General features: G+C 42.0%; 1 protein-coding gene across 2 annotated transcripts in view; it reads left to right on the forward strand.

Annotated features, from left to right (window-relative positions):
• Window positions 1–17,241, forward strand: part of MEIS2 (Meis homeobox 2) — a 223,158-nt gene that overhangs the window by 47,707 nt on the left and 158,210 nt on the right. For both annotated transcript variants that reach the window (XM_068162917.1, XM_068162916.1), the window contains exon 8: window positions 12,605–12,750. In XM_068162917.1, the coding sequence (XP_068019018.1) occupies window positions 12,605–12,750 (146 nt within the window). The remainder of the gene's footprint in view (window positions 1–12,604; window positions 12,751–17,241) is intronic.

Below are 17,241 nucleotides of genomic sequence, written 5' to 3' on the forward strand. Positions count from 1 at the left end.
CAACTTGAGTGCTGGGTTCAGTTTTGGGCACCACAGGACAGGAAAGACATTGAGGTGCTGGAAGGCATCCAGAGAAGAGCAAAGAGTCTGGTGAGGGATTTGGAGGATGTCATACAAGGAATGGCTGAGAGAGCTGGGGTTGGTTAGTCTGGAGAAGAGAAGGCTGAGGGGAGACCTTTTTGCTCTCTACAACTCCCTGAAAGGAGGTTGGTGTGAGGCTGGGGTTGGTCTCTTCTCCCAGGTCTCACCAGCAATAGGATGAGAGGAATGGGTTGGAGTTGTGCCAGGGGAGGTTTAGGTTGGACATTAGGAAGAATTTCTTCACTGAGAGAGTGGTGAGGGGTTGGAAGAGACTGCCCAGGAAGGTGGCGGAGTCGCCATGTCTGGAGGTGTTCAGCAGGTTGCAGATGTGGTGCTTCAGGACATGGTTTAGTGGTCCTGGCAGTTGGGTTACAGTCAGATTCAATGATCTTAAAGGTCTTTTCCTGCCTTAGTGATTCGGTGATGCACCAGCGGGAGCGAGCACTGAATAGCTTACCACTTCTAAACAGTATTAGTTATGCTTCCAGATACCTATCACACTATATTTAAAGTCCAGGCTTTAAGTTAAACCTGCAAGAGCAGACTGTCAGTGTTCCCACGTAACCCTTCACATTCTGGCATTTTCCAGACTGCCAGCCAAATGAACACTTTAGGAGGAGGTGCATATATATGTCTGCAGCACCCAGCGGGTTAATCCACCCTACTGTGCATAGGTGTTGGAGCTCTTATGGTATGTAAGATTTGCCAAGTTTGGAGTTGTTTTGTAATTTATTTATTTATTTTTTAATTCTTTTTTCTTTCCCCCCCCCCCCCCCCCCGGACTATGCAATCACAGCAAGCATCATTCCTGATGCTGCCCAGGTGTTTGTGAATGCATAGCCAGGAGGTGCTCTTGTTTGTATTTTACATACGTGCACATTTGTGTCCACATTATCACCTGGATAGGGTTTTGTGGTTCATTTTGGCACCTTTCCACTGAAAACATCCACCTTTTCTTCATTTGCTTTTAGTTTTTCAATAAGCATTCTGCCATATTTTTTGGTTTTAATGCATCTTCACACAGACTGATGTGCATCTTGGACTTGTGGCCTAACAAATGTCCTTTTTTAATAGCTGAAGCTTTGAAGCTGCTGTCTCTCAGGAATAAACATCTGTTGCATTTCTAGTCCTAACTCTATTTATTGATTTTAAAGATTAAAACAATTCTACAAATGTGTGCTGGTATCCAACATTTCAGTGCATTTTTGATAGCTAAATAACCCTGAGAAGAGTGGGCAGGACATAGACCCTTGCTCTGTCAGTAGGCACCATTGCAAGGGATGTTGTCTCATGAACAAGGAGAGTTGGTATCTCTCAGGAATAAATGTCTGTTACATTTCTAGTCCTAACTCTATTTATTTATATTAAAGATTGAAACAATTCTACAAATATGTGCTGGTATCCAATATTTCAGTGCATTTGTAGTAGCTAAATAACCCTGAGAAGAGTGGGCAGGACATGGACCCTTGCTCTGTCAGTAGGCATCATTGCAAGGGACGTTGTCTCATGAACAAGGAGAGGAAGTGCAAGGCATTAAAATACCTCACACTTCAGAAGAGTGGAAAGAGCTGTAAGGAAAATGAAAATGCTCTAATGCCTATTTTCCTTCAAAAGGAAAAAAAAAAGGAAGCCATTTTTATTCTTAAAGAAACTCCATTAATGATTTAATGAAGAAGAAGAGTAGTACTGGATGCTAGCCATCACCTCCTTTAAGATCTCCACATTCTGCTATAGATAAACAACTGTAAAATGTTAAAGCTTAAATATTGATGAGTTACTATTGAACTTAATCATTTAACTCCAATTGCAGGTAGGATTTTAATTGAGCTTGGCTCTTTGGCCCACGGTTGATACTATTCTAATCACAACAATAACAGCGTAGGAAGTAAGAAATAGCCCTTGAAGTGCATCTTTTATAGATTAACTTTGTATATATTCTTGGTTGTAATTTTTGGTGTTATTTTTGGATATTAACTTTGGTTGTTTGAGGAAACTAAAGTCACTACCCCATGAAACTAAAGTCACTACCCCATTTACTTCAACAGGGATAGGGAACTGAAAAAGTAAAGAAAATAGTCTCCTAAAGATGTGCTTTAGGGGAAAAAAAAATCCCAACAAAACCAACAACAACAACAACAACAAAAGAGTTTCTTTGTCCCCTGGTTCCTTTAATGACTTTTTATTGTTGTTGCAACTGTAGCCAAAGTCTGCAGCTGGTATTCTTAACAGAATTACTACCAGAATGCTAAAAATATTTCTCTAAAATTATATACATAAAAAGAAAAAAAATTAGAGCAGTTTAGAGAGAACTCAATTTAGACTGCAGCACAAGGATGTTGTGTGTGACAGCGTTCAGGAGGATGAAAAAAACTTCAGCAGCATCCCAGCTATTTACATCCTGACTGCAAAGTAATTGTAATTATCGAAGCAGACAAAATACTTAAGCCTAATTTAATAACACTTCCCTTCAGCCTAGGTGCCAAAGCCTGGGAATAAAATTCCCAGCTTTTTGCTGAGGTAGCAAAGGGGGCAGGGGGTGGGAATTGAAGTTAAAGCCATGTAGAAACAAGTGCATTCAACGTTTTCCTGGTTGAGGCACAAAGCAAGTTTCACTTTTAAAGAGAAGAGCATCATAAATCAGCATCAACTACCAAGTTTTAATGAGTATCTCTCCTGTGGAATTGTGCAGCCCTTGCAGTTCTGTGCAAACAAGACAAGGATCTGGCCTTGCACTCCTTATTCAGGCAAAAACTGCCACTGACATTAATGATAATTTTGCTTGAATAGAACAAAGTGCTCGATGGCGGTTGTGCCAGCATGAGGGGTGCAAGATTAGGACAAACGTGCACAGAAGCACAACTTCAAATGGCTGTACCTTTGACTTCTCGAGCTAGCATTTCCTCCCAACTACAAGGATCTTAATTATAACATTTGCTGGTTCAAAGATTAACATTTAGCATTCTGGGAAAGACTTTCTGGACTTTAGTAACCTGATCGGTACGGTCTCCTTTTGGTCTCTGCCTCTTTCTGGTTCTTTGTATTGCAGGGGAGATGATAGCATCTGGCACATTCCTTGGATGACTTGAAGATAGCAGCCTTCTGTGTTTGGGACTGAAAGATTGTGAACTCTGTGTTAGCAGAAATGCCACACAGGGGAGGTGAATAGAACATTAAAAAAGCTTTAGCTTTAGGTACTGCAGTGCAAGCAGAGTTGAATTTGAGAGCTGGGACTTAAGTGGACATTTGTCCCTGCTTTCTTCCTTAATAAAATCTGAGTGTTAACTGTGGCTAAGGGCATTTGAGAGATCACTAAAAATGAATCATTGAGTGCCCAGAAGAGCTTTATTATGATATACTATGGAAAACTTTAGCATATACCCTGTACTTTGTTACCTGCTTATCAGATGCACGTATGAGTTACTGCCACGGAAATAAATCTTTTCATCCTTTGCTACGCAAGCAAAACAACTTGCTGGATTAAAATATCAAAATAAACCTCCTAAAAATCTGGGTCTGTGTGGTCCTTCCTGGCCCTGGGTTCCTAACTAATTTTCTTTTGCCCTGTGAAGGACTATTGGTCATAAAATGAAATGAAATGAAATATAATAAAGGAAAGTGAAAGAAAAGAAACAGTGAAAGTGAAAGAAAAGACAACAACATAAAATAAAGTAAAGCAAAGCAAAATAACATAATGGAAAATAACATAATAGAAAATAACATACTATAAAATAACATAAAATAAACCAACATAAAATAACATAAAAGAAAATAAGAAAATAAAATAAAATAAGATAAAATAACATAACATAAAATAAAACCAAGTAAACCAACACAAAGCAAAACAAAACCCCCCAAACCCCCAAGTTCCAACCAGCAAGGCTTTTGTGCTCGTGTGCAATCCACTCGGAAACACCCTGACACAAACACTAGGTCTCAGTGCAGAGATCCTGACTGGCCAAACTGAGCTTTAAAACTAAAGGGAAATAAGAAAGAAAAAAAAAGAAGGGAAAAAAACCAAAAGATAAATTTTTGAAACCCCCATGCTGATATCAGGTTCCAGGACCCAGTCCTTGTAGGTAGAGCCAAGCCAGGTTGCTTAGTTGAGTTTGTTTGCCCCAGCAGTAATTAGATTGAAGGAGTTATTCTGCTGCTGAAGTTCCTCCCGGGTGCTGCCGCTGCCCAGTTAGCCAGTGTGAAAATACCATGGAAAAATAAATTATTAAACTATACTGTTACTACTAACTTGTCAGCTCCAGAGAAACAAATGCAGCCACATTTACATATGTGTCCATCTGTCTGTTTTTACACTTTATGTCCTCAGCCAGTGGGTAAAATTGTTTTAATCCAAGCTGTAGTCTGATTTTTTTTTTGTTTTGTGTTGCTGCTGCTTTTCCCCCCACCCCCCTTCTTCTTCTTCTTCTTCTTTATTCCCCCCCCACCACCCCCCCGATGATATTTTTCTCCGTGTGTATTTTATTTGCGGGTGGACATGCATATTCTTGACAGTAGCTAGTTCTTAATCGTCCCTTTTAAGTAACCTAATCTATCTGGCCACGGTAGTTTTAACTGGAATAAGCAGCGGAGTTCTCCATGGATAATTTTCGTTAGTTAGCAGATTGTTACCATCTCAATGTTGCTGAAATCCCTAATCTCAGGTCAGCGTGAAGCTGCAGTGGTTACAATCCTGTTGCCTGATGGCAGTGTGAATGGAAGTGCTTTCTGTCAGAAACATGTGGTCTCTTCAGTGGAGAGCCTTCGTAAATCCTGTGTAAATAGAGGGAGGCTAACAAAGGATGAGCCCCTGCAGCTCAGAGCATTTGGAGCCATTTGGAGGCTGAATTTGCTAAATGCTGCTTATACCGCCTGAAAAGTTGAAGAGAAAGGAGCATAAAATCCCTTCTTTTTTCTCTTTCTGCTCCTACCCTGGGGGGAGGGTGTTAAGGGCCAGGGAAGCCTGAGGTAAGCCTATGAAGACTGTTTTTTCAGTGCTCTTTTGAGTGTGAAAAAGGTGGCATGGGTCACTGTCCCCTCTTTAATGTCGGAAAACCCACACAGTTAGTAAATGTTGCATGTAAACTAAAGCATTTCATCCCTTCTCCTGCACTCCACGGCAGTGGGCCATGAACTAGTCACTTGAAAATCGCAGAAAAATTTCACTTCAACATGTCCAGACAGTTTAGCACAGCAGGAACGTAAGAGAGATCAGTAATTAGCAGGTTGCTTTACAGTTCCCCTTGTCTGCGTCGGAGCAGTTTTTGTTTTGGTTTGGTTTGATGCTTTTTGGGGGGTTGGTTTCTCTTTTTTTTGGTGGTGGTTTTTTGTTTTGTTTTGTTTTGTGTTGTTTTTTCACCTGATGTGAAAAAATGTTGGGTTGTAATGAACAAATCACAAACCTCCTGGCTGTATAAAAGAGCTGAAAATGTAAACTGCTGTTTATTAGCTTTATCTTTAAAATCTAGCAAAATAACGTGGTTGGCTTTTGAATGCAAGCTCAAAGAGCTATTGATTCGCTTCACAAGTAAACATGGGTTTGAAACACAGACAGTTAAGGGCATAGAAAAGCCAGGTTTGGGGGTTGGTCTTTTGGGGTTTTTTTTCCCTTCTTCTTTCTGGGTAGGAAAATAATAGAAGAGAAATGTGAAACATTACAGTTCTGCAAATAACTGTTGAGAGATCTGAATTACTGGGTTTATACCATGCATGGCTCTAACAATAACATAGCTGGAATGTCTTTCCTACCTCCAAGTAAATAATAAACCATTTGTAAATGTCTTGCTGAAAGTAAGAGAAATGAGTGACTGTAGGAAGGTGGCTATCCAGAAGTTCAAAAAAAGAAAGGAAGAGTTTTCATTTTGCATCTTGTTATTAATACACTTTAGATACCATGCAACTCTTTAAGCCTTTAGAGCACATTGCCAGATGGCAACAGGGACTTGCTCCTGACTGACAAACTATGTGACAATGTGATTAGGGTAGAATAAGCTTTGTAGGTGAGGTCTGGTAGTGGCTTAAGTTCTCTTCCTCTTCCTCCTGGTTGAATTTACAACAGTTATTAAGGCCTAGATGGTGTGACATTTGTACATGTCATCTTTACTGTATCTGCCCAGTGGAACTGCTGGGTTATATTCTGGAAAGCAAAAGATCTTCCAAAAGAACAATGGAGAGAAGGTCAGCTCTTCAGCGCTTCCCTGCTACTAGAAGGGCAAAAGAATGACATCTTCTGCAGCAGGAAAGATGGTAGTGACCTTTTTCTGAAGTCTTCCTGGTCCTTCTAGTGCACCAGTGTCCAACCTTTCTCTCCAGCATATGACACAGCATCATGAAACATGTGTCTGGTGTTTCAAAGACACAAAAGGGAAGGGAATACAAGGGGCTGATCACAGCAGCTCACTCGAGGACACTCCATTCGAGGCTGGGGCAAGTGGTGGCTGAGCATGCAGGTCAACCTAGGATGCCTGTGCCAAGCCAGTGGTGGCTGAGCATGCAGGTCAACCTAGGATGCCTGTGCCAAGCCAGTGGTGGCTGAGCATGCAGATCAAGCTAGGGATGCCTATGCCAACCCTAAAGGAGTTTCTGGTGGCTTATTTCCTGCAGTGGAGCAAAGCCTGGCAGAACACTGCTGCTGCTGGCACAGCTCTAAGCTGGAATGCCCACTTCAACTGTTTGTGGTTTTCGGAGTCCCAGGCGTGACACCTGTCACCTATCCTGACTTAGCTGCCCTGGGCAGTCAGATGCAGTACATAGGTACTGCTTCTACAGTGTGAGAAGATTAAGTCAACTTCCACAAACACTGATCATTAAGAGAAGGAGAAACTCCCCCCCCCCAGTCAGTACTCTGTTCAAAGGGCTGTGATCTGCTGAAGCTGTAAGGCTAAAAAAGCCTGATGATTATAACAGGGTAGAAAGGAGTTAAGGAGTTCTCCTGAAGGGTCTTTGATTCTGGAGCTGACCTTCCCTCTCTATTAGTCCTGCCTACAGCACAGGCTGTCTTATCTTCAAAATTTTCCCAAACACTTCTCTTTCCAGCTTTTTGGCAGTGGCAATTAACCAGATTTTTAAAGGTTTCTCTCTGGGGGTGATGTGGATCGTATTACTAAGTTGAACATCCTTATTAATGATGGTTTACAATACTTATGTGTCCAGATGGATACATCATAAGTACAAACAAATGATTGCAATTTGTGAATATAAGCTGCATGCAGACTCTCCTCTTTGTTTCTGCATTTATAGATACATATTCTGCCTCATTAAAACAGTGGACTGAAAGATTGCAGGGTACTTAACTTCCAATCAGCGCAGTGCACTGCAGCTTCCCTTTCCAGAATCCTTCAGCTTGGTGTTCATATTACTTGCACTGTTTTTAGAAAAATGGTGGAGTATCATAGTATCAGTCAGGGTTGGAAGGGACCACAAGGATCATCTAGTTCCAACCCCCCTGCCATTTGCAGGGACACCCCACACTAGATCAGGCTGGCCAGAGCCTCATCCAGCCTGGTCTTAAACACCTCCAGGGATGGCACCCCAACCACCTCCCTGGACAACCCATTCCAGTGCTTCACCACTCTCATGGTGAAGAACTTCCTCCTCACATCCAGCCTGAATCTCCCCACCTCCAGCTTCATTCCCTTAAGTGTCTTGTCCTCCTCTCAGCGTGGAAAACCCTGAGCTTGTCTCCCTTTTCCTTTAGCATGACAAACCATAAAGCTGTAAGGGACCACTGACAGTGAAAGAAGCTCAGACACTGGGTCCTGAAATGTTTTATTTGTCCAAAGATCACTTTTCATATTGCTTAGCTTCTTTTGATGTGGTGATAGAAACTGTTTCTGGAGTTTGAATCTGGGTTGGTTTAGGGCTTTGTGCTGTGGCCCGACTGGGTTATCCTATTCAGTTATCATTTTGCATAGTCTGAGAATTTATTATTCATCCTGCTCACAGATGGTGCAATGACTTGATGAGCAGCTTCTAAGCAGCACTTGCTTCATCTCTTGCTGGGTCTTTACTCTGTGAGGAACACAAACAAGGATAGGGTTGAGTTACTCCTGGTAGTGTGGAGGCCTGTCAAAGAGAAATGAATTGATAGAATAGGATTGGACAGGCCTCCTGTAGGATTGGACTCTTGTTTCCTGAAGAGTCAGTCCTTGGCTGTATGAACACGGGGGTCAGCAAGCTAACCTGTCCAACAATATCACCTTGCAGCAAGTGAAGGTTGAAATCAGGGTGCAAAGCAAAACCTGCTCTGACTACTTATTTGGTATGGTTCAAATGAGAGGTAGTCTCCTTCACTTTCAATGCAAAATAATGTCTCTCTCCCAGGCAACCAGCACCAGAGCAAGAGGACACAGTCCCAGGCTGCACCGGGGGAGGTTTAGGCTGCATGTTAGGTAGAAATTCTTCACAGAGAGATTGGCCATTGGAATGTGCTACCCAGGGAGGTGGTGGAGTCACCATCACTGGAAGTCTTTAAGAAGAGCCTGGATGAGGCACTTGATGCCATGGTTTAGTTGATTAGATGGTGTTGGGTGATAGGTTGGACTGGGTGATCTCAAAGGTCTTTTCCATCCTGGTTAATTCTATTCTATTCTATTCTATTCTATTCTATTCTATTCTATTCTATTCTATTCTATTCTATTCTATTCTATTCTATTCTATCCTATCCTATCCTATCCTATCCTATCCTATCCTATCCTATCCTATCCTATCCTATCCTATCCTACTCTACTCTCAGCACATGCTAAGAGTCTCTGTGCACAGTAATGGTGTGGAAGCTCCACTTCCCACTGTGTAAAGAAGACTTGCATCTTCAGCCTTCTTCTCAAAGCCTTCCCCTAGAAGAGGAGGCCTCTGAGGAACCTCCTGTGGGTCACTGTGCAAAGTTTCACTTAAATTCCATCTTTTTATAGGGGTTATTGAGACTGTGGCATTGCATTGATATCATCTGAAACAAGCTGGGTTGTACAGCTGGCTCAAATCCTGCTCGCTCACTGATGCATCCTCTTGACAATTCTCCACTTTCCTAGAACACTGATAGGATTTTGCAATCACTTGTGCTCTTTGCACAAGAGCAGATGAGTGAACAGTGTGTAAAGCAAGAGAAAGTCACCCTTGGTTTTTTGTTTGTTTGGGTTTTGGGTGGGTTTTTTTTTTTGCTGCTGTGTGAAAGACAGTCAGTGAGCCAAGATCTAGACTTCATTTTTTCCACTAGAAAATTGGGATAGCTGTGCTTATGTAATTGCAATTTCCATACAAGCTAGAACCTGACTCTACCCCTCTTAAAAATTACCATCCAAATCAGGATATGCACAGTTCACAGAAGCAGAATCACTTGTAATGATGTCTTAAATGATTTAAATTTGGATTGCCTCATATAGCAGTTACAAATATAGTTAATCCAGTCTGTCACAGAGTAACTTTTGTGTCTATTTTATGTAACTTTTGATAGTTTCTTTTTCTGCCTTTGAGGTTACTCGTGTTTATTTGGATGCAGCAGACTAGGATCAGGCTCTCCATATCCAAGAAGTGAATCATTCCTTCTTGGAAAAGTCACTTGTGGGCTACTTCTGTGATTTCTTACCACTAGAAACAGGATCCAATAATGTGAGCAGTTGTAGTCCTGGTAAGGGGATGACAATACAGCTTAACAGGATTGGGCCTTAGTTCACCAGGAGCAACAAATCTTTCTGTGCTCCTCATCTGAGGTAATATGGAGGTGCAATATTTAAATGTCCTTTCATGAGCTTATGGAACAGATTATGGCAGCACTAACTTAGTGTTCAGACCGCTGATTAAGGTGGGAAGGCAGTGGGAGCTTCAGCCGGATTTTTCCTCCTCGTGGGCTGCTATAAGCTTTTTAAACCCAGGATGTTAACAACCTCCCCAAAAAGGTCTAAACATTGATTTTAGCATGTTGGTGACTCCTGCTGAGCACGCTCACAAACAGGAGAGTTATGTCTGTGCAGGCAGGGAGGAATTTGTGCCCAGGGAGCAGGGAGCTGGTGCTTCTGTGGCGCGAGAGGGTGGCGCAGCGCGGAAGTTTTCCAGCTCCACGCATCCTGTGCACAGACACACAGCTTTTACAGAGAGAGACAAAGATATCTTTATCTGCACGACAGATAGACAAACAGACTGACTGACTTCAAACTTGCACTTTTAGTAGGGATTTTTTCCACCCCCCACCCCCCTTTTCTTTCCTCCCCTCCCTCTCCTCCCCCTCCAGCCCCAAACCCCATCTCCGGGTACTGCTTTTCAGAATTGCCTGAGGCTACAGTACAGCACCTCAGATCCCCAAGGCCCATTGCCTGGCTCCTAATAGCCACTCTCCATCTGTGTCACATGAACAGCTGATGAGATAGCTCCAGTGTCTGTATTTTGGAGAGCATATCCACCCAGGTTAAAATGCTGGGGTTGCCAAGGAGCAGTCAGAAGCCATTAGTGTTTGTGAGAATTTGCCTTGCAGCAGTTCCTTGGCATAGTGGAAAGTGTGTGTGTGTGTGTGTGTGTGTGTGTGTGAGAGAGAGAGAGAGAGAGAGAGGGGTAGGGTAGAATATGTGGTGGGGGGGGAGGGGGCAAAGGAAAAGAGTCCTTTCTAAATAACCAGCATCTTGCAAAATGAACAGTTGGTTACAGTGTGCAGGGCTTCCAGAAGCTCTTCGATTAGTTTGCTGTGATTCGACTCTCCCTTCTCTATGGTTAACAGAAACAAACACAAAATAGGGGGAGGGGGGAAAAAAAGAAGGGGAAAAAAAAGAGCATGAGAAAGCAAGCAGTGACTTCAGGGTCTTGCTCTGGTGTTTGGGCAGATGGAAAGGAGCTGCTCTGCCTTGGGGCAGGGTGGTTGTAATGAAGTGGCCTGTCAGTCTGTAAATAGTGAGGGTCATCTCTTCCATGTGATGGAGGGTATCACATTGCAGTGAAAATGGAAATGTCAATAAAATTAATCTGCCAGCTCTTTGCTGTGGCTTTTTTCTGTCTCCGTGGTCCAAAAGGGTTGGTTTTTCAGAGGGGAGGCAGTGGAAGAAGGACGATCTGGCACGGGAAGGAAGATGGGAGCTGAAATGCAAGTTTTGGAGCAAATGGACTGTGTGTAGCAGCAACGTATTTCGTTTAGTAGCACTACAGAGCTAGACAAGGCTATAGGAATCAGCTCGTGAATCTATAGCATTCCTCAGGAAGCTATGGAGCGTCTAGCTCAGGCTACATTGAGCACAGAGTTTATTGTTTTAGGCTTTCTTGGACAAGGTTTTTACTTAGCATGGGATTTATGGCATTTACTGCTAATGAATGTCTATTCTTAAATTACAAAAACCACCGTCTCAGCACAATTCCCAGATGTCCTTCCAGGACCTCGGCTTCTTAAACACCAGCAGGGAGCATAAACTCTCCACTTCTCTGTTTTCCTCTTTCGTGTGGCTCCGGGCTAATGATGTGTAAGGAAAACACAGCAATCTATAAAGTCTCAGTGCTGTCCCAGTATTCTTCATTTATTTTGCATTTGATTATGCCACAAGTCGGATCTTGTTTCTTTCCCTTTTTTAAAGTTATTAGTTCAAATATTAATGTAGGAATATGGCATATATTGCTGCTCTTGATTGATGCCTTCCCAAAAACAGGAAGACGTGCTCGTATGAATTTTAAGAAAGTAGGGGTCCTGCAATGCCTTGCCAGAAGAGTTTTTCAGATACATAATTTAGATGCCCTCCAGGCAGGCTTTCAAGGCATTTTTGCTGGAGGGCAAGAAAAAATAACTATGACTGTTAAAAGTAAATGATTTTTGCTAATGCACAATTAATGCCAGGGAAAAGCACAGAAGAGAAAGATGTTGATGGAAAGTTCTGATTAAGTGAGAGCTCTACCTTGATGTGCATCTTTTTTCCTCCCCCCCTCCCATTCTTTTATTTTTTTCTTTTCTTTTTTTTTATAATGCTAATAATCACTGAGGCAGAGATGTAAAAGTTTGGCTGTCATGCAAATGCTCTACGCAGGGTCATACTAGGTGTACGTGTTTGTGCCTCTGCATGTTGTGTGCGTCGGGAGCTGATGGTTCTGGGGAGGGACTCATCTGACAGTATGTTATGTGCACTGAACGGTGACATGGTTACTGCCACCTCTGCAGAGGGCCTCAAATATATAGACTACAGAACATTGAACTTGATTACTTAGAGTACGTAGTCAGCATGGTTGTGGGGATGCATTTACAGTCAATGGGTTTTCTCGTGGCAGGTTTTTTACCCCACGTCGAATCCCGTAATTGACAAAGAGCTATTGCACTGTGTCAAGCACACAATTATAATTGAATTAATGATATATGCATGTGTGAAATGCAAAATTAGTATTTGGAGAGACGTGGGGTCTAATTTTTTTATACCTATTCGTACCGGAGCTCCTGTATCATGAGAAATGATACGTGCCCCGTCCGCGAAAGCAAAACAAAACTGTGGCGGTGTCTTGGCAATTAAGGATGCTTTTGGGCTTCTGTATTCTGTTCACTAAATATCTCCTCCTCCCCGTTTGCCTTTTTTTGTTGTAGGAGATGGTTTAGACAACAGCGTAGCCTCACCTGGTACAGGGGATGACGACGACCCAGACAAGGACAAAAAGCGTCAGAAGAAAAGAGGCATTTTCCCCAAAGTAGCAACAAATATCATGAGAGCGTGGCTTTTCCAGCATCTCACAGTAAGTGGTGCCCCAAACCACAATAGATTTCTATTCACGTGCCTAATGAGGTTTATTAATCATGATTAGAAATCAATTGTCCCCATCAGTTTTGGACCCACTCTTAAACAGCGCTCAATTATTGTTGCGTTTTGTTTTGGTCAATATATATATATATTTTAATTTATTTTTTTTCTTGGCTCTTGGAATCATGGCAAATCTGGGGGAAAAAATAGTAAATAATTAAATATATGTGCTGGCTTGACACCAGGCAGAATATGGAATTTGCCCCAGAAGGGCATTAGTCCTAACCTGGAACAACATATATGCACGCATCCGTGCCTAGAGAGAGTAGCAGGGAAAAACAACTGCAGATAAAGTAACCTCCTTTCGCTGTGAACTGCTCAAGATGTTCTTTAGAACAAAGAGGGAAGGGTGCTTCCTTCAGTGGAGATAAAGCTCTCCCTTCTGGGCTCTTTATGGCTGGCCTCTGTTTACACAAACTTCATATGGATGTGGTGAAAGAGAGAGCACCCAGTCTGTGTGTGCTGCCATACACTGTGGATGTTAGAGGAGTCAAAGCAGCAGCTTGCAAACTTGTCATTGTCACTTCTTTTTTTTTCCTTTTTTTTTTTTTTTTTTGGTGTAAAATCTAGACAGCTTACAGGTTCCCCAATTCCTCAGCTGTGTAACAGAGAGAAGAAATGTGGTTTTAGCTTCTTTTGAAGTCCATTATGCTAAAAGCTACCCATGTTCACATGTGGGGAGGGAGAGACTGAGCATGTGAAAAAAAGCAACGCTTTCCGCGGGCTGTCTTTATCCTCCTGCTTGCAACTGGTTCTGTGTGTTGGTGTTCTGTTGACTATTATAGCTTCACTTTAGGCATCAAAACATGATTCTACGGGAAAAAAAACCCAACACCCTAGTAACACTCTCTGCAGTTTACTTCTCGTGGGAAATAATGGCAACTGGGAAAATTATCAATCGATTTCCCCCCTCCCCCCCCCCATTTTTTTTCTCCTCTTCCTCTCCACTGCAAAATTGTTTCTCACTTGATCAGGCTTAAAATGCTAACTGTTATTAACTACCTCTTCTTCTACCAAAGTTTTATGCATTTCCACGGTGGTTGATGTTGGTTACAGTGGAATGGTTTCAGGACAAGGTACCCGATTTATTTATGGTAGGGACTATCGAACTGCTCCGCCAGCAGCACGGCTAAAGAGAGCGGGGGGGACAGCAGCAATAGATTCACATTTCTAAACCATCATTTTGATGTAAGGACATTAGTAGCAAACTAAGGTGCATTGATCTGGCCTGTGGGGTCAGGATTAGCTGGAATAGCCAGTGTCTCTGCTGGAGTAGTGGTTATTCCTGCCTCCCAGCTATGGCCATTTCAAAGGTCAGGTGCCCTGTACCCACTTGGCTCAGAGGAATTAGACAGAACATGAGTCTCTGGGCTGATTACTTAACCAAAGACAAAATAATGAGTCCTAAGCAAATACTGACTAATTGAAAGGGCTGTAAATCCATTACATATTGGTCAGGGATAATCAGGAGTATTTAATCACTTTTATCTATTCAGGAGCACTGAAGCTGCAACAGCAAAGCCCTGAACCTTGCCATGTGCTTATTATTCTCATCATTATCAAAATTACTTCACAGCTGTTCTTTGCTACATCACCTCAGCTGGAGATTTACTAACCTGTAAAATGTTTTTAATTTGGAAGTCGAGTGAGTATGAGTGGAGGGTTTTTCATTTAGCTGTAGGGTATCTTTAGAGGAGTGGCACAGGCAGGCTGCAAAAAGCAGGGCCACGAACAAACCATTTTGTTTGGTATATGGCTCTGTGTTAACTCCGCTTCCTCCCATGAAATTTGTGATACCTTGTTTTTCCTCCCTGCCTTCCTTTCTCATGTGCTCCTTGAAAGCATTCAGCGCATGCTTATGAAACACTCAGCTGCCTTTTACTTCTCTTGAGGAAATTCCTCTCAGCTTTTTGAAATGTCTTTTCCTCGTCACCCTCCTCCCACTCCTGACCCTCTCCATCCTGCATGAAGCGAGGAAATTTGCCATCACTGCTGAGGATGGCCTTCCAAAAAATCAAATTAAGTGAACACACACACACACACACAATCCCCAAACCTTTTACCATCCAAGCTTTAATGAGTTTGCAGGTGTTGAAAGATTTACTGTGCTGTAATTCTCAGACCTGAAAACTGATAATGGAGACCCCTGCCCAGCGCAATGTAAATTCAGAAAGCTTCTCGCCATAAACACATGCAGGGAAGGGAAAGAGCTCCTTTCTTTTAAAGATCTCACAAATTAGCTTGGCCATTCAAAGTGCAGGGGCTGGTTGAGCCAGGAGGAGGGAATCTGTGATGTTCCATTTTATTGTTTCAAGTAAATATCTTTACAATGGTGATCCGCGATTCGCTCTACATTACTTCATTACTACTCTAACCTTATTTCAAATTGGTTTGTTCCTCCTTTGTGCTGTATGACCTGTTCTTGTAGGACAATAATCCCTTGATGTACCCTTTTTTTCCTTTGCTTTTCTTTTTTTTTTTTTTTTTTTAAAGAAACTAATTGAATTATCTCATTATTTTAATTTGTTAAGCAAATGTATTTTACATCTCAGGATGTGTTCTTAAAGAGGGAGCTGCTTAGGCTTTGCCCCCTGAATGGGCCATTGGTACATTTTGACATTCATGCATTCATTAAGGAGTGGAACATAAAAGAGCTCTGGTTTTATTTTTTTTTTCTCCCCCCCTCAAACACCCAACCAGCATGGAGCAACTTTTCCATAAGCCACAGGGGTCTCTCTACATATGTTCTCAACTGCAAGCCATTGTCACCTATTCTGAATACCTCAAAAGGACAAATAAAATACTAAAGGCCAACTGTAGCAATTGTTAGCTGTTAGTTTCAATATGACAAAAATCATTAACCTCTGGTTTCCCTGGAAGGAGAGGCAGTGGCAGTGCATCTCTTGTGGAGTGGATTAAACCTGAAATTCCTTTAGACAGCCAAATTCAAAGAGGGCAAAGTCGGCTCTGACTAGATGCATTTATCTATGATTTTTAAATAAAATGCTGCTTTATTTCATTTATTTTTCTTTCTTGTTGTTCTTCAGTCAGTTTGCAAACTCCTAAGGTAGCTGGCTTTAAAAACTGAATTGCCTAAGTGGCATTTTTGAAGAGACAGGCACTTGAATTCTGATGTAGAGTGAAGCCCTATCTGACAGGCTGTGTCTCTCAAAACAGTTTCTAACCCCTATCACAGCTTCCACGTTGCAGTAACTTTAATTACATTTGAAACAGGATACACAAGCATGTTTTTATTGTTGGAAATCAAATGCAAAGAGCAGGAGCTTCTGTCGTGCTCTCGTTCGCTCGCTGAGCTCTGTCTTACGTTTGGAATTACAACAGAATCCGGAAGATGAAAGATCTGAGGATGAATTGGTTGGAAATATGTATGCTTTTTCTGGATAATATCCAGTGTTTAAGAAAGCAGAGGAAATCCTAGTCTGGTAGTATAAGCTTTTCAATAGTACATAAAGATTGCGACATCAGAAAGGTAAACCTGACATTAAGGCTGTTTTTATTTGAGTTCAAAGGTGATTAAAGAAAAGAAACAGCAAGAAATCTGACCCAAGCCGAGCGTTTATTCATAGCTTTGCAAGACTACTTTTCCTCTATGCCAAGGAGTCCTTAGTACACTCAATTAGCCTCTCAGACATCTCTGCTTTCCTCCCTCAAGTGCTCCCCTATTTGCCCTGCAAAGAAGCTATTTGATCACGGAGTGAAAACAGGAAGTGCTCCAATGTATAGATACATCTAGCTTACACCAAATGTTGAGATTAGGATTCCTTAGCAGCAACTCTACAGAGCCAGCCCCCCCCTACTCCCATGCCCTTTCGAAAGGTGGAGGACCTTTAAAATGTATGTACAGAATCAGAAGAGAGCAAAGTGATAAAGGAAGTAATTATACCACTCTGTGGTCTTGTACCTCTGGTAGTTCATCCCTTTCTGCAGTATCAAGGATTACACTTTTGCTATGCTCAACATTCCACACACACCTCCTCCCCCCTCCTTTTACAGAGCTAGCAGAGCAGAGAGACGTTTCTTCTTCAACACTTACTGGAGTGATGTCCTCAGTTAAAATTCTATTTTGGTTGTTACTCTTGTTCCAGTCTGTAATGAGAGGTGTATCTTAACTCAAAGTACCAGCTAGAGCAAGGAGAGCCTGCAAACTAGACCTTTTTTTTTTATCCCATTTCACAGCTGATGGTATTCAGGACAGCTCTCCTTGAGTCAGTGGAGTCAAGTTGGATTTTTTTATTTTTGCTTATTTTGCTAGCTGAAGATCTGTCTCCTAGCATTTGTTTGGATCGTGTCAGTTTAGCCTGATTTATGCAGTCTTCTGGCTGAAAACCTTGCTCTTTACATGGTCTGTTGTGGAGTAGGTTTTGGGTAGCTTAAGTGTCAAGCTACAGTAAATTCTGCTGGAATG

Source organism: Melanerpes formicivorus, unplaced genomic scaffold, assembly GCF_026170545.1.
Source record: "Melanerpes formicivorus ecotype bairdi unplaced genomic scaffold, bMelFor1.0.p_v2 SCAF_68, whole genome shotgun sequence".
In the NCBI taxonomy this organism is placed as follows: domain Eukaryota; kingdom Metazoa; phylum Chordata; class Aves; order Piciformes; family Picidae; genus Melanerpes; species Melanerpes formicivorus.